Raw genomic sequence first — 25,940 nt, forward strand, 5'->3', positions numbered from 1 at the left:
CACTGCATAATAAATACTTAACCTATCTCCAGTTATGTAGATAACTTCCTGATGTTAGACACAGATCCCACCTTTTCTGCTTGGTTGCATCTCACCCTTGGCTGACTGTCATTAATGTTTTTTTTTCCCGCAGCAATTGCATGCCAAAGAGAAGGACTTTGTGTCGGCTTGCGGCCTGCTCGGCGTCGGCGTCGAGTTCACCCGCATCTCAGGTGCCGGCTACACGCAGATTCTGTTCCTCCTCAGCAAGGCGATGGTGAGCAACAAACGGATACTGTGACCTGCAACAGTTGAAGTAGTTATTTTGTATGAGCAGGCGCCAGGCATCCCATCTCTTTGAATTAATTAGGTGAATTAATATCATGGAGAGGGAACTGCTTACATGACTGTGAGAACACCCATGCTTATTTTTTCGATATGGTCCTTTTTGTGGTGCTTGGATTTGTAATAGTCAATAATGCTAGCACGACCACCACTATTTGTTGATGATTCATAAGCTACTCACCTTTTCACCCACCTTGCCACGTCCTCAAAATATATCAATACTTTCAGATGTGGCTACCATTCTAAATCAACTGCAATTTGCTCTGCATGAACGGCGTATCCGTGCGCCTGTTGGTTTTCGTCAGCGTGTACGTCCCCAGGCATGTACCGAGTCTACCGACTGCCCATTCGAGATTCTATTTTAGAATCTGGTGGGAGCCGCTGTATAGGACGACCGGGCGTGGTAGTGGCCCCCTGGCCGCTGGCTTCCGCGTCCTATGGAGCGTCCTTCTTCACCTCCCTGACTGGACCGGAGGGAACAACATCGACGGGCTGTGTGCTGGGGAACAATGTTGACGAACTGTCTGTTTGCTGCCTATATAACCGACTGCTTGCTGTTGTGTGTCGCAGCTGCTGCTGGCTGAACGGAAGCTGAGTGAAGCGACACCTCTGCTGCAGCAGGGCGGCCCTCTTGTGGACGCCTGGCAGGGCAGCAGCCAACAGAAGGAGTACCTCAAGGTATGAGCCGGTGGACACAGTACTGGCTAACGGTGGCGCACCAGGACGTGCTCATTTGGGGGAGTGCAGTCATCCGTTGCTGCTCGTTGGTGCTTGTCTTTTCCCTTTCACTGACATATGCTGTGATAGTGAAGTTATATTGCCTATCAATGAGTCAATGCCTGTCAAAGAAATTTTATATTTTGAACTCCAGAGGTCAAACAGTGTAAACCTGAGTAAACCTTAGACACGTTGACGTGATAGGCTGTCCCCCGAGTAACTGTCGCCCCTTTTTAGCTATGCCCGTGCTGCTAAGTGCATCGTGTAGCCACTGCCTTGGATTGTTTCTCTGGTGGAAACCACATGACACTGGACCCTTTCAGCTGTGAGTGCCCGTATGGGCGCAGAGTCAGTGACTTCCATTACCCTCCACTCTCTAGTCTAGCCACTTGTGTAATCACTTTATCTTTCCGTTCGCTTATTGTCATAAAGACAGGGCTAGGCAATGAAATTATCAGATTAGACAGGAACAGGACAAGTATTTCTTGCCTTGGTCACCCAGCTGCGACTTATAGCTCTTATCTGATGATTCTCCCGTTCAGTCGCTTAGAAACTGACCTCCCTCCCGCTCAGTCGTCAAACTACTGACCGCCCCCTCCCGCTCAGTCATTTAACTCAATGACCGCCCCCCCCCCCTCCCCCCGTTCGTTCAGTCGTCAAACTGCCGTTCAGTCGCCGAACTACTAACCGCTCCCGCCTCCCCCAGGTGTTCTTCCTGGTTTTGCAGACCTGTTACTACCTGCTGGCTGGCCAGGTCAAGTGCAGCAAGTCGTGGCTGAAGCAGCTGCAGCAGAGTGTGGAGGACATCGCCAAGTGGGCCGATGAAGGTTAGTGGACGCCGCCGGGGCTCATGGAAACATGGGGCAGCGACAGATTCGTAAAACGACAATGGCTGGCTCACGCTGGTGTTCGCTGTAGTTAGGCTATGCCTGTGTGTATTTGGATGCACATGTTGGAAAGCAAAAGGTACTCTGATCTCCGATCTCATCCAAGTTATTTCGTTGGTGCCAGGGGTGCCGGATAGGTTAGTATGCTGTGCTGTTCGCACACCAAACACTCATTTTGTGTAGAGCCTGTCCCTTTCTCTCCTCCCTATTTCTCAGTTGTTTTGTTATCCCGGGCGCTGTATCGGCTTTTCACTGAATGCATGTATTCTCCCTTCGTGCAGCATGAGCTCTATGCCCTTTTACAAGATGTAACTTGCATCCAACCAGACATGTGCACGGATCCGAGAAAATGGATCTGGGATCTGATCCCACGGATCCTGATCTCAGATCCGACGGGATCATAGATCCAGCTCTGTAATTTATCGAGAGATCCGTAGGAATCACAGATCCGAGTCTCATTTTTTGCTTGAGATCCAGTGAGATCATAGATCCTCACTTTTTTTGTCAACACATATATAAAAAACACTTAATTCAACCCACAAACGTTCTGTTTTAGTGATTTTATGTGATCGCACGTCATAATCCATAGTTTTGTGTCACTTATTGGCATAGAAACACTTAAAAACATGGTTTCAAATGTGGTGCATGGTGGGATCCACTCAGATCATAGATCCATGTTCTCAATTTATCGTCAGATCATATGAGATCATAGATCCAAGATGTATTTTTCACGCCGGATCCGGTGGGATCATAGATCCCAGCCTGTACTTTGCCTCGAGATCCACTGAGATCATAGATCCATCACTCGGATCCATGCTCATGTGTGCATCCAACCATGATTTGTTTACATTGATATGCGTTATTGTTGGGTTTACGATAGCGGCTGGCTTTGTTCTGTTTTTGTGCACGTTAATTTTATCGAATTCCCACCGACTTCCTGCTTCATGGCATCTTATTTGGCACGGTAGGGATATAGTATAGAGTAATTGATGCTCGCGTTTTACCGAAAAGGCATCTGCAGGCCATTCAGAAGCAAGGGCCTAATTTTAAAAAGTGCCGTACCTCTTATTCTATGTACGGGTTTTGGAAAATATAGGTATAAGGATACCAGTGTAGCAAATGCGTCTCGGAGGGAACCAACGCTTCATTAATCCTCGCCCGCATATGCCATTTTCCCATCCTAGAACGCACATGGGGGGGGGGGTTGCCACCCCCGCGCCATTTCGTTCCTGTTGGAGATAGAGCTTAGCGGTAAAGACCAAAAAGATTCTTTTGGAAGAGACGAATCCAATGATACCCAGTTTTACCTTCTCAGGTCAGTCATTGACCTTCCAGGTCAGGTCAAACTAAAAAATGTTGCTGTTTTGGGTCACCGTTGGATATCAAGTGCGCTCAGCTTATCATATACCGATGACGATGCTATTTTCTGGTGCCAAGCCAGCTAGAACCTCTTTGTCACACTACCCGACCAGATTTTTGCTGCTGAGGTCATTTCAGGTCAAGTTAGGTCAAGGTCAGTTATATGTGTTTGTATGTCTTTGTGTGTCTGTGTGTATACTGATGTGTGCACCGACAGTTTTTGTGTCCATATTACATGGAATCATGATCTGAGAAGCTTTTACCAAAAATGCAGTCAAAAAACTTCACAAAAAGTAAATTCAGCTTGCCTAAAACGCAATTATCTTAGATGGCCTAGGTTGACCTTGACCCTGACCTTGACACCTGTACATCGTCGAACAACATGTTCCATGATAGGTGGGAGGTAAGACTGGCAAAAAAGGCCGAAATCAAGTTGTCAAAAGCTCACAAGGCCCATGGCAAACACAAGATGTTGAGAATTGGCGATTTGGGTCATGACATGACCTGGAAAACAAGGTCATATCTCCGAAACAAAAAATCACAGAAACTTGAAATTTTCAGTTGACATAGTGGAAAGGATAGAGGAGCAGCTATACGAAAAATCAGCCTTCTAGCTCTAAAAATGTTGAGTGCAGAGCAGAAAGACTACCTGGGGGGGGGGGCAACCACCCTCCCCCCCCCCCCCGATGTGCGGGCGAGGGTTAAAACTTCAGCTTGGTCTGCCAAATTCTTTCTACTGCATTTAAACGATTGGGCTCTGAGCATGAGTCGCCCAAACCCTAAGCTCTGGGCAGGTGTTCGGTCCCGAGGCGCCCTCTTTTCTCCAGGTCAGTTTGCACTGTTGCGACTTGCGAGGGCATTCGAGACAGTCCTGTCCTACATTTGACGACGTAGCAACTGGCTCAGGCAGCAATAATTGTTCCACACTGCGCCACTGACGTCAACACTACAGCGAGCTAATAGCCTGTAACGCGAGCCCCGTCCTTCGTTGAACATCGGTCGGCGAGCCGTGTGCGATGATCTCTCGGGCGCCTGTCGTCGCTCTCCGCGCCGTCGCACTTAATCTGTTCTCTGCGGTCGCTGGGCTCTCTCGTCTCCGATTATATTATGTTCCCGCGCCGTTGCACCAATCATTTTGCCCTGTGCGGCCGCTTGTTACTTCCTAGCGATAGCTTATACCTACTGAGCTATTTGTAGGTTACGTCCGCCGCTGCCGTGTGTCGTGTCAGCCTGCTGTTAGGTTACGCGGCAAGCCAGAATTGCGCTTATATAACCGACACATACCCGTTTCTTATTGACTCATACCTGCCGCTGTCTCGCCGGCCTCGGTCAATTTCTCCGCCTGTCGGTCCGATCTCGTCTTGTTCAGTGGTTCGCGTTTGCCCTGGCTTGTCGGTTCGCTCGCTCCGTTCGACCCATCATGTGCTCCCGTCCAGGGTGGCCTCGCTATGAACATGCCGTCTCTGCTGCCGCTGCATGAGGCTGTGGCTGCTGAATGACAACCTTTGGCCGCCGGGGTCACCACGGTGGAATTCAGCGGTCTGAGCCAATGACGGCCGCGCTGCCCAGTGTTTGTCTCAGTTGTTTTACCGCCTGTGATCGCTGAGGGATTTTGCTGCTTTTGGGTACCTTTCAGACTTGATCAGGAGGAGGAGATGGAGGGACCTGGTGTATCGACTTGATGTTATGTTTCGGTTGTGAAATGCAGACTGTCCAGATGGCTCTGTAAAAGAGGGAGATGTTTTTTGTGCTTAACGAGCTCATCGAAAGGATCTTGAAGGCGCAACAATATTTTAAGGCCGCTGAGCTGTTTGTTCTCGATGTAACTATCCGAGGCGTTTGGCGTTTCATTTCGGCCACCTTACCTTCCCGCCTGTGTCCCGCTGACGTGTGTCCGACCTTCCCTTCCCTGTCGCCTTTCAGACCGGGTGCCGGCGTCAGCGAGCACGGCCGACATGTTCATGTGGCTGCCCAAGGAGGAGCTGCGCGTGGTCGTCTACTTGGTGACAGTGATGCACTCGATGCAGGCCGGCTACATGGACAAGGCGCAAAAGTACTCGGACAAGGCGCTGAATGAGATCGGCGCCCTCACCGGTGAGAGATGGGGAGGGGAGGGAGGCAGGGAACTGGGGGATGGAGTTTGAGGGGTGCTGGTCACAACAGCTGGTTGAGCAGCAGCTGTTGCGGGTGGTAAGGGTAGGCTGCTTTTGGACTTTGGTCGGACTGATCCCCGAGCTTGAGTTGTTGCATTTTCCGAGGGTGATGCTTAATATGTGTAGACTCAGTCTTGTTTAGGGGTGTGGAGAGGGATAGCGGTGTTTGAATGGTCTGGGAAAACCGCCCATGAATGTCATGGTGAAAGCATCGCTAACGGTTTTGCGGACAATGAGGTGGCAATGAGTGTTTTCGTTGACGTAAGAATTTGAACAGCTTAGGGGGACGTGTGAGGCGCTGTTTAGCGTTTGCTTTTGAATCGCAGGTGTGCTTGATATAATTTCCAGGCGGCAACGTTGAATATCGTGTGGATTTCCACTCCAGATCCCTTTTGGATATCCGTGTTTCTTGAAGACAAATGGTTTATCCTGCAGTGTTTTATATTTTAACATCTTAGCTGTTGCGCGCGTGCCTATGTCACCGTAACGGCTCGTAAGGGTATGTAATATAATGTGCATAGATCGTGCTGCGCAAGTGCTGCGTACCGTTTCCCGGGGCTGAGCCCCGGCTGGTGCCGCCCCAAAGCGGTGTTGTCCCACATCACTGTTTCGTCCCGTACGCGCCAGATGTCTCTACTGACCACCTCTCGTTGCCGGCAGCCTCTGCAGACCGTCCGATCCTGCATACGTTCCAGCTAATGATTCTGGAGCACATCGTCCAGTGTCGACTGGTAATAGGCGACAACGCCGGCGCCATTCAGGAGATCGCCAGCCTGTGCCAGATCTGCCAGCAGCGGCCCAAACTGCTCAGCGGACACAGGTGACGAGATGCGGCGCGGACGACAGGTGGCCCAGGGGTCGGCGGGAGAGGTGGCCCAGCGGTCGGGGGGGGGGGGGTTGGCCCAGGGGTTCCGCGAGGAGGGCGATGGATATCCCGGTGGTGCGGCAGGAGAGGCAATGGTGGGTACTGGGTCGTTTCGGGTAGCCGAGGACGGGATTACGGCTCGCTTTTGCTAGACGCTCCCTCCCGCTTCGTAACTTGAGTGCTGGGAGCACGATTGTTTGATTAGCGTTGTGTCATTTAACCCAAGAGCCGCTGGGGGGGGGGGGGGGGGGCATAAAGTTGCCCCCCCTTACGTTTTGTGGAATATCTCCGAAACCTGATGAGCTACGAACGTGAAACTTGGCATAGCTTCAAATGAATACCTAGGCAATATTTGAGGAAAGTTTGGTGGTTGTAGCACTTAAGATGACGTCACAGTGACGTCATAAAGTTTTGTCGTTTTCCGATATGGACCGTTTCTGATGTCGCTGAGCATGAAACTCAACTGTAAATGAACCAGACAGCACCTGCTGTCATCCTAAAACATCTAAGTATACTTCCAATTAGTTCCTGACCAATAATCGGTCCTTTATATTCGTTATCATATGTCTGATATATCGTGAGGAAACTGAGATTCGCAAATCTATAATTTGACTTCTGACGTCACTGTGACGTCATTTCAAATGGGATCGACACCAAATTTGGACATAACCTCGGCTAGGTATTCAGGAAGATGTGTGCAAAGTTTCGTTTCTCTATCTCTTTGCGTTGCGACGATATCGTCGCAGAAGTAAAGGGGGCAACTATATGCCCCCCCCCCCCAGTTAACATGTAAATTTGAGCGTCTTTAATTCATGCCACGTGCGTGAATGTTATCCATAATCAATTCAGCAATTTTACCTGACATCATGGCATCATATGACGACGCCTGCTAAATGCCATAACGAGGTCCATACAGCCGAGCCCCTCGTTCCGTCTGTCCTTATCCCGACCCTCCTAAGTTGAGGTTCGAGTTCCCCGTCTGCGTGTCTTGGTGGACGATAAGTGTTCCCTACCCTGCCGGTAAACCCGAGAGCGACTCCCCGCGTGCTCCTGTGTCAGATTACTCTGCTGATTGTGTCGGCTGGCAACGTGTGTGGGGCAGTTGTGCCTGCAGCGCAGGGTAGCTGGCGATTAGAGAGGTCCCCGACATCATTTTTAGTTTACGTGTGTGGTTTCTATGATTGCTTGATGAAACGTTTATTTGCTTAGGCGACCTCCGTGATTGCCATCCACTATCCAGATGTCCATGGACCCTATTTCTGCCGCGTAACCGTTTTGTTTTGCAATTCTTCCTCCCCATCCTACGGCATCCCTTTTATTTTGTCAGCCTATCAGTCAACGTAATTGCACATTAGCTTTTCCCCTCTTTTATCTCAGCAATTTCTGGAGCACTTGCTAGTTTCTACTCAGTAGCTGTTCCTGTCGTGCGCATCGCTCGCTGCCGATCTGCCCTCTGCTGGTCGTATTTGCTTTCTGGCCGTTGCGCCGCTGTAACTCCAACTCCCGAGACATTCGTCCGATGCTCCCTCTGTTAGCGCTCCCGACTCTGCTGTGTTCGCTACTTTATCCACCTGGCACCACTGTCCTGACACCTGGTGCCGCTTTGTGCGTGCGTGCGTGCGTTTGCCATCCGACAGAGCCGAAACTCACACAGTCAGAGGTGCTCACCTGAGAGTTTTCGCCGCTATGCCCATGTATTTGTTCTCACATACAGCATGTAGGACTTAGATCCTCTGTGTGTATGTTCGGACACCGATGTCTTTGTTCTCCTACAGGGCCCAGATCCACTGTGTTTGGTATGTTCTGACACCAGCATATCCAGTGTTTGATATGTTCTGACACCCGCGTTGTGTTGCCCTTCGGCAGGGCCCAGGGCCCCAGATCCACAGTGTTTGGTATGCTCTGACACCAGATTCACTGTGTTTGGTATGTTCTGACACCGCTGTGTTCGTCCTCCGACAGGGCCCAGATCCACACAGTGCTCGGTCTGTACGCCATGAGTATGAACTGTATGGAGCCGGCCGAGGCCCAGCTCAACGCTGCACTACGGGTGAGTGCGCGACGCTCGTGGCCAGTCAGCGCTTGGCTAGCTGAGTATCGGATGGCTTTGGTACAGTCGTATACAATATCGGCAACGATGAAGGCTAAGCATCAGGCTCATTTCTGCATTATTTTTCCCCTTTGTATTTGGTCATCTTGCAACTGAATATGATTGACCATTGATCTGTTTGACCGTCCTCTTGGTATGAGCAATATAGCAAGCACAGTTTGTAATTAATTAGTCTACCACCTGTCACACGTACTTATTTATCATCATGATGTCGTCTTGCGCATTATCATCAGCAAACTCAAATAGAAATTAAATCTGCGTCAGCTGGCGGCTCCACTTTGTCTCTTTAAACATCAAATCCGTCTACCAAGTGCTTGGCCACTCTGGTTTTGATTTCGGCCCATATGCTCGACCACGATGGCGCCACACGTAAGCCACATTTACCCGAGTCCACGCCTACTGTTGGGAGCGGACTTGTCGATGTATCAACTTGATACTATCAAGTATAGTTGTCCTGGACTCGGCTGACCTGTGGCTCCCCTCTTCTCGCATTTTTAGGTCACCCAGTTATCATGTGTTCTGATGGTTGCCCTAGCGTTACTCTGCAGCTTTGGGAAATTAATTCTGGTGATTAGAATCGCCGCAGGAACGGCGGCCGTCCCCTCACCCTTCGCCTCAGCTGTCTGGGGTGCCAGCTCCTAATGTGTCTGGCCCAGCGCGCGGCCGTCGCCGTAGACGCCCCGGCGTCTGTTTGTTGTGGACCTGCCTCGGGCACCTGGCCTCCCCGACTCCACGTGTGACCTCGTGTGTTTGCGGTGCGCGGTCGGCCGGTCAGACGGAGATTTGCACCGGGCCGTCTGAGCTGCCCGCGGCCGGTTCGCCGAACGCCAGCCGCGGCATCCTACGGAGAGCGGGACTATCTTTGGCGAGTGCGGTGGTTCTGGAAAGTGGTCACAGACGGGACAGGATAACCGGCGGATTACTGTTCCGAGCCGCGGCAGGTCGTTTGTTTGTCGGATATTGGTCAGAACGAATCTGGGAACCGATGTCTCCGATGGCAAAACTTGTGTAATGGGAGTTCAGTGCATTTCCTCATCGTGTCTCATATGACGTAAGTAAAAATCAGCCAGTTCCTGAAATGATCCATTCGCTTTTACGTACTTATTGTTATCGTTCCAGCAGCATGTTCAGAACCAGCATCGTTAATCGATTTTTATCTGTGCTGGTGGCTCATCCAGCGGCTTGACCGTGGTAGTAGTTCTGTTGTATCCGGCAGCCTCCGTGAAGTAGTGGGTGCTTGTCGCAAATGAGGTAGAAAAACTGGAACAAGAAAAACGGACGCCGGTTTTTCCGGTGCGGCTGCGTATGTTTGTGTCGGTGCCTTTCGAGCCGGCGGCCGGCTGTGATCGCGCCGCGGCAGGGGGAACTGAGTTCACCTGCCCGGCGCGTTCCGCCCGCAGTCCAATCGCAGTCTCTGGCGGAAAGTACAGACCACGTCTCCCGCGCGTAACCGGACTGCTATTTGAATGCACCACTACTCCGAACGGAGAGGTCGTGGCAGGGTCGCGGTACAAGGTGCCGGCGCAGTTTTGTCGTTCTGTGACAAAAGTCGTCACGTCACCGGTGTCGTATGATCAGTGGTACGGCTGTGACGTAGTGCGGCGCTGCCGCTGCGCTGACTCAGTTTCGGCGAACGGACGAGGACACCTGGGGGGGGGGGGGGGGGGGGCGCCGCGACCCGTTCCCACCTGTGAACTTGCCGCCCGGACCGGCGCCGCTCCTACCTGGTGTGGTGGGCGAAGTCGGCGGCCCGCCCGCCCGCTCGCCCGCTCTGTAGGACGACGTGTTCGGAGGATTTCGGAAGCTCCGATCGCGAACAGACGCTGATCCGATCCGCCCGCTGGAGTGGTAAACCGAGCGCGGCTGTGGGAATTTTGCGCTTAATTTTTTTCATGGCCACGGTATGTGGAAATCATCTGACCGCATATCTCGGTATCAGGAGCGCTCTAATATCAATCATGTCTCATCCTTATCCAAGAGCTCCTTGAAAATGCTCGTTTCTGTTTTGATTCGCATATGACCTTGTCATTGGTCATTGATGTGCATTTGTCGGTGGGGATTACGTCAGAACGAATCTAGCTAACCCCATTCCGCAGTTGCAAACATTTTCTGCCTCAATGGTGCTAGTTTGAGGCCCAGACATCTGCGTGCCGCAACTGGAAATGCCCAGAGCGGCGGGCGTCCCGGACGGTAGCCGCCCCTGTGGCCAAACATCCGGGCGCCAATCGGGCGGCAGACCACGCCGCCACGGACAGAAGTCGCCAGAGCCCAGCGGTCGAATCAGCGCCGGCGGCTCGCGGGGGTGGCTCTCCGGCAGCGCGGGGTGGCGGCCGTCCGTCGGGGCGGGGGTGGCTCTCCGGCAGGGCGGGGTGGCGGCCGTCCGTCGGGGCGTGTGGTGGCGGTCACAGGAAGGTGACGGCAGCGCTCGTGCATGTCCTTTGTTTGCCGAGCTACGTATGTACGAGCTGTCGCTGCCACCGTGTCAGTAATTGGTCAGCGGTAAACAGCAGCACTGTTTGGCGGTCGGGAGGTATGCGCCCAGGTGGCGGGCATCTGTGTTCTGTGGCAGCGGGCATCTGTCGCCCCGGCGGATCGTGACGAGCAGACGGGAGATGAGGCCGGGGCCCGCGCGGCACCGGATGGGGCCCGGTTCCGGCCGCCGCTGCCCGGTCGTCTGTTTTGTGCAGCCGATAGTAAACAGAGCTGTGATCGCTGAGACGCCGCTGACACGGCTTTTGTCGCCAGCACTTCAGTTCGCACGCGACTGGGAACCCAGTTTCATGAGTCGTGAGGGATTTAGTGCTGAGCGACCAACGAAAGGAACTGATAAAGGAGGGTCACACATTGCTTGCGATAGGACGTTATGGATGTTAACACGTATTTATATGCAATCGTTTTAGTTAGGGCGATTGTCACTGTGCAAACTGTTGGATTACTTCCTTAGATTTTGTTCTGAAAACTGAAATGCTCATATTTGTATCTTCGTAGGATTATAGGGACTTCGTCCCTTCATGTTGATGACATCAATTGTTGTCAGTTTGACAGAGATTCTCAATTACTTATCAATGGCTTTTAACTTCGTCGTCGGCAAATATGGACAATCCTGAATTCTGAATCAGACGGCCATTGCTGAATTGAAATTCAGAGCAGCGCGTGACCTATAAACGTTCGATATTTGAGAGCGAGCTTTTGTCATATGTTCCTTGATTTGATGCACGTGGACTCCATGGCCTTGGCCTGAATCAGAGGTCAGATCAGCCGCACGGATGATGGCGACCGTCACGTCAAGCCTCCTGCAAACGCTGTCCTGTATCGATAAGCAGCCATCTCATCTGCACATGACATCCGAAACGGATACTCTATTCAACCTGGCTGCACCGAAACGCTCGCATGCCAGGAATGTCTCGCATACATCGCAGAGACGTTTGCTTTTTTACCCAGCCAGTGCCACACACAGCTCGGGGGAATCATTCTACCGGCGAGTTCCTGGATTCCGTCGGCGGATTCGCGTGCTTTTCAGCGTGTCTCTGCGCTGAATGATGCTCCATTAGGGAGGCTGCCTACAGGATCCTGTCAGTGGTGCCCGGAAAAATGCCCGGTTTTGTTGCAGGGCTTTGTTTATGGACGGAAGTTTTCCATCTGATAGCGGGTGGACAAGGGTTTGCCAGCATCTCATTTGTCGGCGGGTCACTGGGGGTGGATTTTTCGGGTGCTCCAGTCACGCTCCAGTTGTGTACCGGGAGGAGGCGCGGGGTCCGCCGGCGGTCCCGGTCGGCGCAGCGCTGCCCGGCTGCGGGGTGTACGCCGGGATTTTTCCGCGCCGCGCCGTCGGCGCTGTGGGAAATCCGTTGACCCGTATATGGAGAAGGGCATGGTGTAGCCCACCACAGAATGCTGCTGTGTTGGTAGCTCCAGTTGTTTTACTGTGCCTTTTTGAAATGGTTTCTGCTTGTCTTGGGCCAAATGGTTGATTTGATGATGCACAGTGCACACTGCTCATCCGGTGATTTTTGGTGTTGGCGTGTGCGGTCGTGTATTCGCAGTTAAATTAACCGCGCCGATGTCCTTCATCCTAGAGCTCGATACGCAGTAGCGGAATAACCACTCGGCTCCCGAGTCCCAACAGTCCTATAAACGGGAATGGCCCAGTGGTGAAATGCAACTGGTATACCTTGTCATAACTGTAGCTGCTTGCTCACCACAGGCTTCTGTGCCGAGAGACATTTCTTCAAAACGCAGGTGGCGCTCACACAATGCGAACTTGCCGTTAATACGGCTTACAGTGGCTTGTAGCGTGGGTATGTCCTCGCCAATTCTGTTCAAACATGGTGATAAAGTCGATACCTACTTGAAAAACTGCATTGTCTACATTGTGCCTTTCATGCATTGTCCTCATTGTTTTACACATTAGAATGGTCCTTTCGGTGAAGACGGGAAAGCTTTCTTCTAACGAAATTCGAACCACCATTGTGCCACTGCAAACAGCTCTTTCCAAAGTAAATTCGTTTGATAGTAGTCCCCTAGCCTCTATTACAAACCCTCATTTTACCCTTTTACCATCCACATCTTATCATGTCGTTCCCTGTCTGCCTTGGATGTGTGAACTTCTGTGCACGAATTGACCCCGTGCACCTCCCGGCTCCCTATCCCCTCATACCCCGCCTTCCGGCTGACCCCCCCCCCCCCCCTCTTCCACCGACAGACGTCACAAGAGCGCGAGCTGTGGACGTTCGTCAACATGAACCTGGCGATCGTGTACCTGCGCACCGGTCGACAGTCGGACTTTCTGGGCCTGCTGGACCGCATCAGCCCCGAGTCGCTGCCCAGTCAGTCACACAGTCTGCGCGCCGCCAGCTACTACGTACAGGGACTACACGGCTTCTTCCAGCGCGCCTTCAATGACGCCAAGTGGGTTCCGCCGCCGACTGGAGGGGAGGGGGCTGGGTGTCGGTGCCAGTCGGTGCAGTGAATTAGTGCGTGTAGAAGGAGGAGGGGGGGGCATTGACACTTGGTGTCATGAATGGGGATTAGGTTGCATGTCGTTACTCGACGTTTGAGGATAACGATATTAGCAAGAGTTTTGTTTCAAAGGTGTGAATTTAGGGTGTTGTTAAACTACCTGAGAACAGGTGTGGCATGTTGACACCATTTTACTTGCCGTAGTTTCGCCAACGAAATGTGAAACTCATTTGCCAGTTGGTGTATGTTTTTTAGCCCTGGTCTATGAGTAACTCCGGGTGGGGAAAACGTCCCGTCTCCAGGATGTGCACGGGACCCCTGCAGTAGTATGTTATGACGACGTATGGGTGGCGTCCCACGCTAGTAGCGGAGCCGGGACCGGGGAACACCGGACACCGCTCAGCCACGCACCCAAAAATGTCGCTATACACAGCGTGGTCCACAGCCAGACATATGTCGTGGAGAAGAAATGCCTTACAAGCAGCCTCAAATGTTTCTTCCTTGTAGCTGGTGGGGGAAATAGGTCAGTCGAAGCATATGATTTTCATATTTTGCTCCCAGCTGTAGCTGTGGTCTGTGCGGTGTGGCCGCGAACCAGGTGTACCGTTTATTTCGGTCGGCGGCGCTCAAAAGTGCCCTCGAAGGTCCTGGGACTGGACATCTGTTGGTGCTAAGTGTTGTGCCGCTAACTGACCGCGACACAACAGGAGGCGAGCGACACAGCTGCCGCCCGAGCTTGTTAACCAGAGCAAAAATAGCAGCTGCGCCGCCCGCAGGTCTGCCCTGCCGTGAGTCACGCCGAACCGACCTGCCAGGCGGAGGGAAAACATCGCTGCTGGGATGCACCGCGCCCATAGAGCAATGGGACTTTTCGATCCTGTGACGATATATCCTGTTACGGTCCCATGTGCGCTTCGTCGGAGCGATTTTCGGGCTCGGCGCTGCGTTGCCACCTGACCAATCCCGGCGAAAGTGTATGAGCTGACTTCATGGAATGGCATAGCAGCCACTTGGGTGCGAGTCCGTTACGATAATGGCACCTCTTCCCGCGATTGGCCGACTACCGCACGGGATATCGGGTGCAGACATCTGCCCAACCGAGGGCGCTACTGCGCGCCGCCGAGTGTTCCGATGAACTGAAAACGCGCGGGCGAACAGGTCGCTCACCCCGGCTGCGGTTGCATAGCTGCACATATTTGCCGAGAACTGTGTTAGGCGGTGAAAGATAGCGTCCGCCGGGCCCGTCCGACGCCGCTCGCGTGCGAGCTGTTACTATCAGTGACTCACGCCTCAGCGACGGCCTTGGGTTGGGGAACATCCTGCTGCCGATGTGGGTCTGCCAGCGGAAGATCACGTCCGCCTGCTGAACCAATTAAACACGGCCTGAATTTTCACAAAGCGGCGCCTTACGAAAAATCGTCCGCCCGCAGCGGTGTTGGCGGCGGGGAAATTGCCTGACCTATCTCACCGTGTTTTCCGATGTTCGCCAGCCGGCACTGACCAAATATAGTCGCCCACTCGCGCTATCGTTTGTTGCATAAGCGATGACATCAGCCGCCGCGAGCGCTCTCAAGGCGTGCGATAGTACCGAGTCTCCCTTCTCCTTACCCTTCCGAGAATCAGCAGGGCGTCGACGGAGAAGGTTGGGTCACTCACCCTGTCGGGTGACGTCCTCGGCGCCTGGCCGCCGCCTGACGTGAGCAGGGATGTATATCGTCTGACCGCACGACACCCCTTCCAACAGGCGCTACCTGCGGGAGACACTGAAGATGGCCAACGCCGAGGAGCTGAACCGGTTGACCTCCTGCTCGCTGGTGCTGCTCGGCAACATCTTCCTCTCGCTGGGCAACAACCGGGACAGCTTCAACATGGTCACGCCGGCCATGCAGCTGGCCAGCAAGATCCCGGACGTCAACATCCAGCTGTGGGCGTCAGCTGTGCTCAAAGGTAAGACCAGTGGGACGTACTCATGGTTTCGTCTCCCGCTGGTGATGCGATGTGTTATCGCTGCTTTTCTTAGCAGTTATGACTGCTCGAGCTTAGTGATCCCGAAACGCCAGGCCCCAGCTTTCACTCATTCCCATTCCAGGTCATCTGTCAAATTATATTCCAGGGAATGATGTACTGTCTTGTGTTTAGGACTCCCCGCGTTGTGGTGAGGTAGCCACTTGGAGTATGCATTGTCCATCCTCTATCAGAGTGTGTTGATTCCGGCGCTGCGTGTGGCATCCCCCAGCCACCAGCGTGCGTCCGCTAGGCTTACCGGCACTGTGGGGTGGGCCGGGCCGACAGGAGACCCGGGGCGCCCCCTGTCGCCGCGGTGTCGCAGATGATGCGCTGTATGGCGAGGATGGATGTGGGTGTAGCATCCGCGTTGGGCAGGGGATTGCAATCCAATCCAACCAATCCAACCAATCCAACCAATCGATTGGTGCGCTGGTTGGTGGCTGCTACCGATTGGGGATTCCGCTAACCGCATTGGAACTGGCAACTATCGACTGTTTATGGGGCATTTCTCAGAGCGTGGGCTGGAGACGACTTCACCGAGCTCTGCCAACAATGGTGTGCGGTCGCAGAATGGCGGGATATTTGGCAGATGTGGGACTTGTAAACAAAAGTTGTTGCTTTGGCTTGCTGCAAATCCACAGACATTTTGTGATGATATAGTATGTCATTCACTTGAGAGGTCGTTGCCTTAACTGAGGTCAGGTTTTTGGAAGCTAGACTAATTAAAAGTTTTCTTTTTGTCGGGTTCACTCGCTGTCAATCATGCCTGCATGTGTGGAGTATGGGGAGTGTTTTCAGCGGCTGTCGTTCTTAATTGGTCATAAAAATACTTCTGCATGAGCTTGCTGGCTAGATGTTTTAGCTAGTAATTGGCTAATCATGCAAAACAATGATTGTTCAATGGTCGTAACCGTATTGTTGTTATTAGCTCTCATTGAGTTTTTCTCGGCTAATTCACTGACAGACGGCCGCATCTGCTACCGGACATAGGAATGAGACTAATGATTGCCCGTCATTGTTCTGCAGAGCATTCGGGAACATTGTTGCGGTTCCTAGGAGCCAATCGTCATTACTCCGCGGGATGTGGCGTTCGTTCCGAACAGGACTGCGTGTTTAGTAGGAAGTCTGGATCCGTTCCGACCGTCAGGGTCATTAGGTGCACCGTACCAGTGACAGTCACACTCCGGCTAGAGAGGACTGGCCCGGTTTTACCTGTGGTCGGCCGGTGCTTCTGTCCGTAGTGGGGTATGTGGTTCAGGCCGCCTGCCGTAGGTGGCTCAGTTAGTGGTAGATGTCCATCTTTACCCGTCGATGGCTGTGGTAACTGAGTCTTTGATGGAGTTTCGGTGTATGCCCGGCGGTCAGTCCTCGGCAGACGTTTGCTGTAGCAACTGGGACTTTCGTTAGGTCCCTGTGGATGGCCGTCAGTGTTCAGCGGACGGCCCCACCGGCTGCTGCGGCTACAGGGACTTTCGTCAGGCCCCAGCTCACGATCCCGCCGTGTGCCGTGACACTGGGACTTTCGTCAGGTCCCGTTGGACGATCTCATTGCCCAGCGCACGGTCCTGCTGCGTGCCGTGACAACTGGGGCTTTCGTCAGTCCTAATGAACGGTCGTCAGGTCCCGGCGGACGGTCCGTCCGACTGCCGTGGTGACTGGGACCGCCGTCAGGTCCCGATGGTCGCTCCCCGTCGGCGCCCCCGGCCTGTGTGTCCTCCAGCACCACTCCAGTCGTCAGGGGGTCACTGCCCGACGGCGGACCGCTGCTGTGGCAACAATGACAGCTGCAGCAGCAACGTCGGCGTGACCGCTGCCCCCCCCCCCCCCGACAGGCGCAGCCGACAAAAATCTCCCCCTAGAGTGTCCCCGGCCGGAACTGGTGAAAAAGTCGCTGGACTCGGGCCCTGCAGCGTGTTGCAGAGACGATCGGGCCCCGTGGGGACCCGGCTGGCTGTCGTCGGGTAGCGCCTCCACTAGACCCTGCTCCAGCCGCGGCGACCACAATTAGAGGCGCTGTATTTTTCCGATGCAGACTGACGGGCGGCTGTATTGTTTACGGGCCGCCGGGTGGTGGTGGCCGTTTTTCCAGCGTAGCCTGTTGCGCCCTTCGTGTGTTAGATGCGATAACCGGCTTGCGGGCCGATGCGGCGACGATGCCGACATTCTCTGATTGATATCGCCAGATATCGAAATTGTCTGGAGCTGATGACCGCAGGTGCAGGACTGGTCGGCCCGACGCAGCTGTGACTGATTTGACTGACCTGTGTCGGGTCGGTGGGGATTTGTGTCGGGCAGGCGAGGACCGATTGGAAGGGTTGACGAGGGTTTGCTGTGTCGTTTAGGGAGCCAGGCAACGACTAGTCTGAACGCGTGTTTCCGTGAATGTTGCTGAATGCATTACAGAATGAGCCCGGTCGCATGTAAGGCATATGACACTACTATGACACGCGTGTGACAGCTGTCAGGAGACATCCGACAGGACTGTGGCAGCCGCCGGACAGAGTTCGTTTGCGGGCGTGGCGTGACAGTCCGGTGGCAGTTATTGGCAGTGATGGACAGGCCGTGGCCGGCCCTTTGACAGCCGCTTGACACTCGTCTGGCGGCTAGTATTTTCAGTGAATGTCCCGTTACTCCGTACGGTGCCGTGCTGTCCGGTTCGTGTCCGATCGACCGGGGCTCAGTTGTCGGTGGTGTGACTCAATCCTCTCGGGTTGAACTACCGGGGAGCTCCTATTCCCTGGGGATCCTATCGTCTCTCCTCCGCACAGCACACCCGGTAGACATGATAGGTGAACGGATCACAGGGCCGGCCGCCGGCTGGTGGACCCTGGCCGGTCACCTCACCAATCGGCCCATCAGCGGCCGTGTTCGGTCAGCGGGTGTCGGCCGGCGGTCACATGCACGGTCGTGTCTCGGTGACAGCGGTACTGCCTCCACCAGTAACGGTACGGCCCGCTCCCCGCGGCCCGCCCGGTCCCGCACGTCGTGTTGACACCGCCGGCTACAGGTGTTCCTGTCGCCGCCGATATGAAGACGTGCTGTTCGCCCCCGGGATGATCCGCGCAGCACCGGTTCACCGCGCGGGGTTAGGTGCTGGCGGGGAAGGTGAAACCTGCACGTGGCAGCGAGCATGGGTGTGCGGCCGCTTTGGTGTGACAGGAACTGGTAACTGAAGTGGCCGGTTCGGTGGCGGCGACTGGTTTCAGGAATTTCACCTCCGCTGTTAATTACGTCGTCAGTAATGGCGTGTTTAAAGCATGTTAAAATATCCGACTGCCATTCCGCGTTGGACGTCTCGACTCTCGCTGGACTGAGTGTGTCTCGCTGAGTGTGGCCGAACCTCGATCTGGTTTCGATTTAGTGTTGTCTGCGCTCCCGGCCTTGCTGGATATGCGGCTAGTCAATGCAGTAGACACCCAGCCCGCCGGAGTGGACAGACCACTATGTCCAGTCCGACCGTCCTAAGCGGATGTCGCGCAACCAACCACCCGAAACCGGTGCACCAACGGCGATAAATATGCGGACCGATTGCAGCCGGCGCGGCACGCTTACACAAATCACATGGATTTAAAACTCGCCATCGGCTGATGGTTATGGCATGGTCGATTTATGGTCCCCGGAGAGCGCCGACTGACTGGACAAACAACCCGTGCCGTCGCGCCGGGTCGGTGAGTACCGTTACAGTGGGGCTGTGAGGACGGGGGGGGAGTTCAGATGAACCCAAGAGGTGCGGACAGACTGCTGCAGCGCTGACTGGCTGTAGGATGGTGCTGTCAACTCTCCTCTTCCTTCCTACTAGCTCGATAGTGTCGGTGAGTCACATCACTGGGGGTCTGCCTCCCTGGAGTCCCCATGGTCCTCATATCGGCCAAGTAGCAGGTGCACGGGAGACGGAGCGCCGACCGGCGTGGGGGCGCCGTTCCAGTGGGCGCCGTTCCAGTGAAGAGGCGGCGGTTCGGGCGACGCTGGGCGTGCCTACGCGCTGTGTGGGATAGATATTGGCACAGGTTAACGCAAACGGAGCTGAACTTGGACGGGTGGCCACGATCCATCCGACAGGCATCGACACCCGTGGGCCGAAAAGCGAGCTACCTACGAACTCGCCGCGGCTGAGCCGCGATGTTGCGTGAGATAGCTGATCGCATCCTGGTCTCTGGCGCGCCTGGCCGCTTCCTGGCCCGCGGCCGTGACTGTAAACACGGCCACTACCCAAAACTGGGCTCCATTCATGAACGGGTTCCGGCTCGGCTGTTTCACCCATTTGGCCATGGCTGATGGGATCCAGCGTCGCTCTCTCAGGCACGTCTGTCACACAGTTGACCGGCAGTTTCAGTGTCGGCTGCTCTGACACGAACAGGCCGTTTTCCGGGGTGTCTGCGGTACCGGCGGGGTGGAATTCCTTCCATGTGAGGTGCTGGCTGGTCACCTGTTGTTGACTGGGCCCGTCACGAGGGGCATGTTCACTGAGGTTCGGATTGAGCCATGTCCGGCGTCTGCGGCCGAGGCGTTTCTCTGATGATCGCGCCTCTGAATAGGGAATTCCGCGCCGCGCTGGGCCGGACGAGTTTCGGAGGAAGGTTAGATTAGCGGCGTTTTTCGTGTTCAGAAGGCAATCAGTGACATCTTGCCCAAGTCGTGATACGGAGAAGGGCCAGCCAGCGTGATGCTGTGTTCAGGTAAAGCGGCTTTGGGGCATTCTTGTCGTGCCGCCCCGACGGTCTGGAGGCGTTGCGTGTTGGGTGGGCGGGGTGCGCCGTCCGGCCGCCCCCTGGGGTGTGTACTAAACAGCGTCTGGGTGCCGCACTGCCACGACACACGGGCTGGGCAACGGCCGGTCGGCAGGCGGCGGCCGCTTTGACCATGGTGTCACCAGATGGGGGCTTTCATCAGGCGGTGCGATCTGGTGTCGAGGGAAAATGCCGATCTTGGACGGAGGAAAGAAGGCACAGAGAAGGAACGGGATACATCATCCACTTTGCTTGCCGGCGGTTTTGTCTACACGCGTTCCAGTGACGCGGCTGCAAGCTGTCTCTTGCTGGCCGCACCTGGACAAAGCGTGTTAACGCTAACGAATCCCGAGAATAGAGCATCGCGAGCTGGCACCGAGCCTGTTCTGAAGGCAGCGAGTCGCACTCCGCCAGCCGAGGGAGGACCCACGCTCTACTTTCAGTCCGCCAGACGAGTAAGCAGCTCGTGGCGCGGCGCACTAGCTCTTCCAGGTATCGCCGCGACGCTGAATGGTGGCTGAGCCGGACCGCAAGCTGTTGGGTGCGCGCTGGGGGCGGGGCGCACCTCATTCTGAGAGGGGTGTCAACAAGGCGCGGCCTGAGGGAGGGTGTAGGGGAAGGTGGTACCACATTATTCCGTGAAGTGTCACAAAGGTGCGCCTTGGATGCCATGTAAAGCGTATAAACACTCAATCGTAATTTGTGTCAACGTTTTGCATGACCTTAAGCGGAGAGAATACCAAGTAGCACTGAGAGTTGCCGCATTAAGAGGTGAATAACGTCATCATTATTCATCGAAGACTGGCTTTCTCCACCAGAACCGCTCGAGGAGCTCTTTCCTTTCATTGAAGGTCGTTGCTCCAGTAGTCTCCGTCGCGATGTCTCCTGAATGGTCGTGAGACCGTCACCCGGATCATCCGGCTTGCTACCCGTCCCGCCGGCCCTCCTATCACATCTCGCGGTCGGACAGCGTGTGCGTGTGGGTGTGCGCCCGGTCACCGCAGTGGCGTCATGGCGATCGTCATTGGCGACCGCGGAAATGACGTCATCAGAGATACCATCACCAGCATTGCTACTGATCGGTGATAGCAGCGCGGGGCGGGTTGTGGCAGCGACGATGGGAGTCTGTTTCTTGTGCATCGGGAGCCAGAAAGGTCGGGCAAGCTGGGAACGCTGGCTTTTTCGAATAATAATTATCCAAAATGGGATTGTGGTGGTCGGTTTAATCCGTTATTGGTTGTTGGTCGCTAGTCCGGCGATAGTGCGCTTTGACTGTCAGGGTACAGTGTCAGATAGGGCGTCGTTTTTTTCGACCGATGGTTGCTAATTGTTTTGGTAATGATGGGATTATTTAGTAAAAGTTATCGCTCGGGTCCCTCATCACTAATTCACATGTATCGATCCGTGCTGACATCCCGAAGAAATTTACAGTTGTGCAAACTATCGGTGGCGAGTGTTTCTCTGATAAATTATGCAGATGTGACGCTGCGCCTGGATTGAAGACGATAGCGTCATTCCTGCAAGATTATATCACCTAAGCTTGCCTGTGTGACATCAAATGTCATCAAAACCGCCCCTTTCAGCTCATCGCTGGGGTATTTTTCTCAAGCCTTGCACATTACTGCGCGGCTAAACGTGTTAATGTTGAGCTCTTGCAGATTGACCGGTCGAAGGGCATTTCTAGGAACGCTTAGATCATACCTTCGCATTGGGTTGGTCCTGTTCGTTACGAGCGACCCAGAGCGCTGATGCAATGAATCGCATACTCGTACATCTATCCGAGACCTGCGCGTGTGAGTTTCACTTCGAGTTCAAGATAGCGCCGTTGGAGGGGCGAGCGATGCGGCATGGTACGTTAGAGTGGCTCGATGTACTGTGCCAGACCCTCAGCAGTGCTTGCCCCTCGAGTGGCTACGCCGTACCTCAGGACAGAGATTTGTTTAATAACATGAGGTCGAGTCAACGGAATGGCTGCTTGAGATTGTTTTAGTGCAACTGGTACGTTTTTAGCCGTGTGTTTAGGTGATGCTAACCGTTTACATGAGTTTGCATCTAGCTATCTCGAGTATGTTCAACATCGCAAAACTTGTTCGGATTGCATTCGGTTTTAGGATGAAATCAAGGCCGTCTGAAGGTGTGGAATGTTGTTAAGCTACTGAAAAAATGTCTCAATAGAACGAACATCAACACATAAGGCTGCTTTCGTTGCAATCTAAGGTCAACAGTCAGGTCCGGGAAGAGGTGATAACTAAAAGAAGCTCATTTTCACGTCACTTCAACCAAAACATGTCCATCCGTTTTCATGGCATGATATGAACGCTGGCCGCTGCAATGAACTGTTGGTCGCGATTCTCCAAACTACCATCACTGTTGTTAACGTGAAAAAGTGTAAACCCGTTCCTTCAGTAACTGTCTCTCGCGTCGAACAGAGATGATTCCGTTTGCAATCCAGCAATAAATGTCCCATATTGACTGATGTTGTTTCTCTACAGATAATTGTTGTTGGAACCTGACTGCGTCGGTTGCCTTATGCCGTTCGGTGGTCGCCTTTTTCGGATTCTGGACGGCTGCGGTGGCGAAAACAATCTCGAACTATGTGTGGATTGCCCGCCCGATGGAATAGTTGAATAGGTGGAATTTTCTACTAGATTTATCGTTGCATCCACCGTGGAAGATGTTGCAGCTTATTTTTGTGTCCCAGGGCTGCAGACGGGGATAATCCTTCTGCGAAGTAAACTTCTCCCTCCTGCCAACGACCTGGCGCTTCCTCGAACGGTGCGTGCGAACACAACCTGTCAAGGACAGATTTCGCCGAGACCAGACATCGGCCCGACCACGTGCGTCGTTCCTCGTCACCGCCACGCCGCGTTTTGCACAGAGTATCGGCGAAAAATGCCAGCCTTGGCCCTGCCCGGTCGACGTGGCTGAGTTTTGTGGCTGGCGTTGTGAACAAACGACTGTCATTTGTTTAATGACGCTGTGGAGAAGCTGATGACAAACCGCAGTGACCAAATGCACTTTGTCTCGCTCGGAACTATGTCTGCCGCGAATAATTCTGCATCGTGGAGGAATTTGCAAGGTCATGGTGTGGTCCGTGGCGCGGATGATGCAGCGGGGTTTGCCCTGTCTTTTGACCGAGATCCTTAGGAAATCGGGGAGGGGCAGCTTTGCATCGAAACAGGGAGTGCTGCGTGGATTTAGTCACTTTACATATGAATGCGCGAGTCTCCAATGAGGGCTCCTCTGTCGCCATTGACGAGCGCTTTTCTCCTTTATGTGTAACGAATCTAATGATGTGTAGTGAGCCGCGGCCGCGGTCCGAAGGATGGGTCGCTCGTATTTGTGTCATCCAATGACGCTGCTCTGACGTAAATATGTTACCACCAGCGATAAATGCTTTCTTTTCTTCAGCACATTTACGACGCAAAATGTCCCATTTGACATTTTATTGTCGGTCATATCTCAAGACAAGTGGATATATTTCGTTAAATGGCCTTGATTTTTGTTTTCTCTTTCACTGAAGTGATATAACGGTGACTTTTATCGAAGCACACGTGTAGAGCGACGGAGGCCCGAAGGGGCTGTTTGAACGGGCGTGGGCAGCAAACCACATCCGCCGGGCACAATCGTTCTCCGAAGGGAATGACGTAACGGTCACCAGCCAGGCACTTGTGGTCTGTTGACGTTATACACCAGTTGATTCAGGAAAAGTACTTAATGGAGACCAATTGCATGAGACGACGGCTATTGATTGAATCAGCTGTGCACCATGTGTTTTGAGCACTAGTGGTCATTCGCCTGGATGGTCGCCTGTGGTTGCTTAATGGTATACTTGTTTGTTGTTCTTTGCTGTCTCCGTGTGGTGTGTGGTGTGTATGTTTGTTGTTCCCTGTTGTCCCCCTGTGGTGTGCGGTGTGTATGTTTGCTGCCCCCTGCTGTCCCCGTGTGGTGTGTATAATTGTTGCCCCTACTGTACCCCTCCCCACCCCACCCCACCCCGGCCGCCGATGTGGCCCGCTCAGCTACCGTTGGAGTGCCGTGAGTAACCGAACACCGCGCCCCGCTGCCGACAGATCTGTACCGGTCCTGCGGGGAGCACGCCAAGGAGGCGGCCGAACTGCAGAAACAGACCAGCTTCTCGCAGACGCTCGTCAAGGACCAGTTCGCCGCCTCGCACTCCCCGCACCACGCGCTGCTCCGCTGGACGGACGGCCCGCTACCGGGCACCGCGCTGCCCACGGCCACCGCCGCCGCCGCGCCGCCGCCGCCCCCGCCCGCCGCCACCGCCGCCACCGCCGCCACAGCCGTCCGGGCGGCCGTAGCGCCGGCGTCAACCCCTGCGCCGGTCTCGGCGCCGACGGCCACCGCCGCGCCGCCGGTGACCACGCCGGCTGTCGCCGCGGCGCCCGTAGCCGCGCCTGCGCCCGCGCCGACCAGAGAACCGGCGCCGCCTCCGCAGGTACCTGCCCCGGCGCGGCCGCCCGTGCCGACCCAGGTGCCGGCACATACGACAGCACACATGTCCAACCAATCCCCGGCCCACATGCCCAACCAGTCCCCAGCACACATGTCCAATCAGTCGCCAGCACACATGTCCAATCAGTCTCCAGCGCACATGTCCAATCAGTCTCCAGCTCATATGCCCAGTCAATCGCCGGCCCATATAGCGAGCCAGACGCCGGCGCACGTGCGGTCATCGGTGGCGGCGCAGGCGTTGACGCACGCGCCGGCGCGGTCTCAGCAGGCGCCGGCGGCGCACGGTCCCGTGATGGGCATGTCGGCGGTGTCTGCGGGCGGTCCGCTCTCCGGATACCAGCCGACCGGCTACGGCGGCGGCGTGGCCGGCTACGGCGCCGTGGACCCGCACGTGGCGCACCGTGCGCACCACGCGGCCGGCGGCGGCCTGGTGATGCCGGCGCACAGCAGCCCCGGCGGCGCGCTGGGCTTCCAGGCGGCGGCGGCGCACCACCACCCACTGGCCGGCCTGCAGGGCATGTACGGACACGCGGCGCACCCGGCCGCCGGTCAGGCCATGATGCCCACGCACCACTACCACAGTCACGGACATCACTACCCGGCGGCGCCAGACGGCGGCGGAGGCATGCGCTGAGCCGGCGCCGCGCCGCGCCGCGCACACTTGTGATAGAAGTACAACTCACGCCGCGGTGGCTGCGCCCGCCTCCGCCCCGCTCCCCGTGCGGGCGACCCCGAGCGCTCAGCGCGCCGGGCGCCCCTGACACTGGGCGCGCGTCAGAACTGTGTATTTATTCGCCGTGTATGCTTTTTATTGGAGTGCGATATTGCTGGTAGGGTGATGCTTGTAATTGTTTTATGTACAGATTTTTAGCTCATAATAAAATCCTCAACGCGACTAATTCTGATGGCGTTTGCAAGGTTTGAATAGCTTTGAGGATGGTGCTGCCCTCGAAACTGTCCGCCATATTGACGTCGGGGAAGATTATTTTATTCACACCTCCTGCCATGAGTTCTGTTTTACATTGAAGAATGAAGGCCACCCAGGCTCATAGCATTTCTGATTTGGCGTTATAATGGTGTCTACCAGATTCAGGGTCCGAGAAGCACGATAACGCTGTGTAACCAGCTGCCTCTCAGTCGCCTGTCTGGGGCGCTATTCGGTGTCTGTTTTCATTAGCATGCCTGGTTATACCATCCGTGAAAGTTACTTGCTGGCATTTCTCGATCTCTCGTTGGTCAACCGCACACACCATGTGAATTTCACCAATAAGAAGACGAGAAACGCCAGCATGCTGATTAGTGATTAAAAACCGCGACCGAACAGCTCCCGGGCGAAGAAGTTCGTACGCCGGCCAC

The 25,940-nt window shown here is 54.7% G+C and overlaps 1 protein-coding gene across 1 annotated transcript in view; it reads left to right on the plus strand.

Moving 5' to 3' along the window:
• Positions 1–25,483, plus strand: part of LOC122365882 (MAU2 chromatid cohesion factor homolog) — a 30,910-nt gene extending 5,427 nt beyond the window's left edge. Inside the window, exons 3-11 of the mRNA XM_043337486.1 lie at positions 134–256; positions 895–1,002; positions 1,748–1,868; positions 5,211–5,381; positions 6,101–6,260; positions 8,268–8,355; positions 13,118–13,323; positions 15,119–15,321; positions 24,182–25,483. Coding sequence (XP_043193421.1) covers positions 134–256; positions 895–1,002; positions 1,748–1,868; positions 5,211–5,381; positions 6,101–6,260; positions 8,268–8,355; positions 13,118–13,323; positions 15,119–15,321; positions 24,182–25,218 — 2,217 coding nt within the window. The 3' untranslated portion in view covers positions 25,219–25,483. The remainder of the gene's footprint in view (positions 1–133; positions 257–894; positions 1,003–1,747; positions 1,869–5,210; positions 5,382–6,100; positions 6,261–8,267; positions 8,356–13,117; positions 13,324–15,118; positions 15,322–24,181) is intronic.
• Positions 25,484–25,940: the final 457 nt, after the last annotated feature.

This window comes from Amphibalanus amphitrite, unplaced genomic scaffold (genome assembly GCF_019059575.1).
Source record: "Amphibalanus amphitrite isolate SeventyFive unplaced genomic scaffold, NRLGWU_Aamphi_draft 000029F_arrow, whole genome shotgun sequence".
Lineage (NCBI taxonomy): Eukaryota > Metazoa > Arthropoda > Thecostraca > Balanomorpha > Balanidae > Amphibalanus > Amphibalanus amphitrite.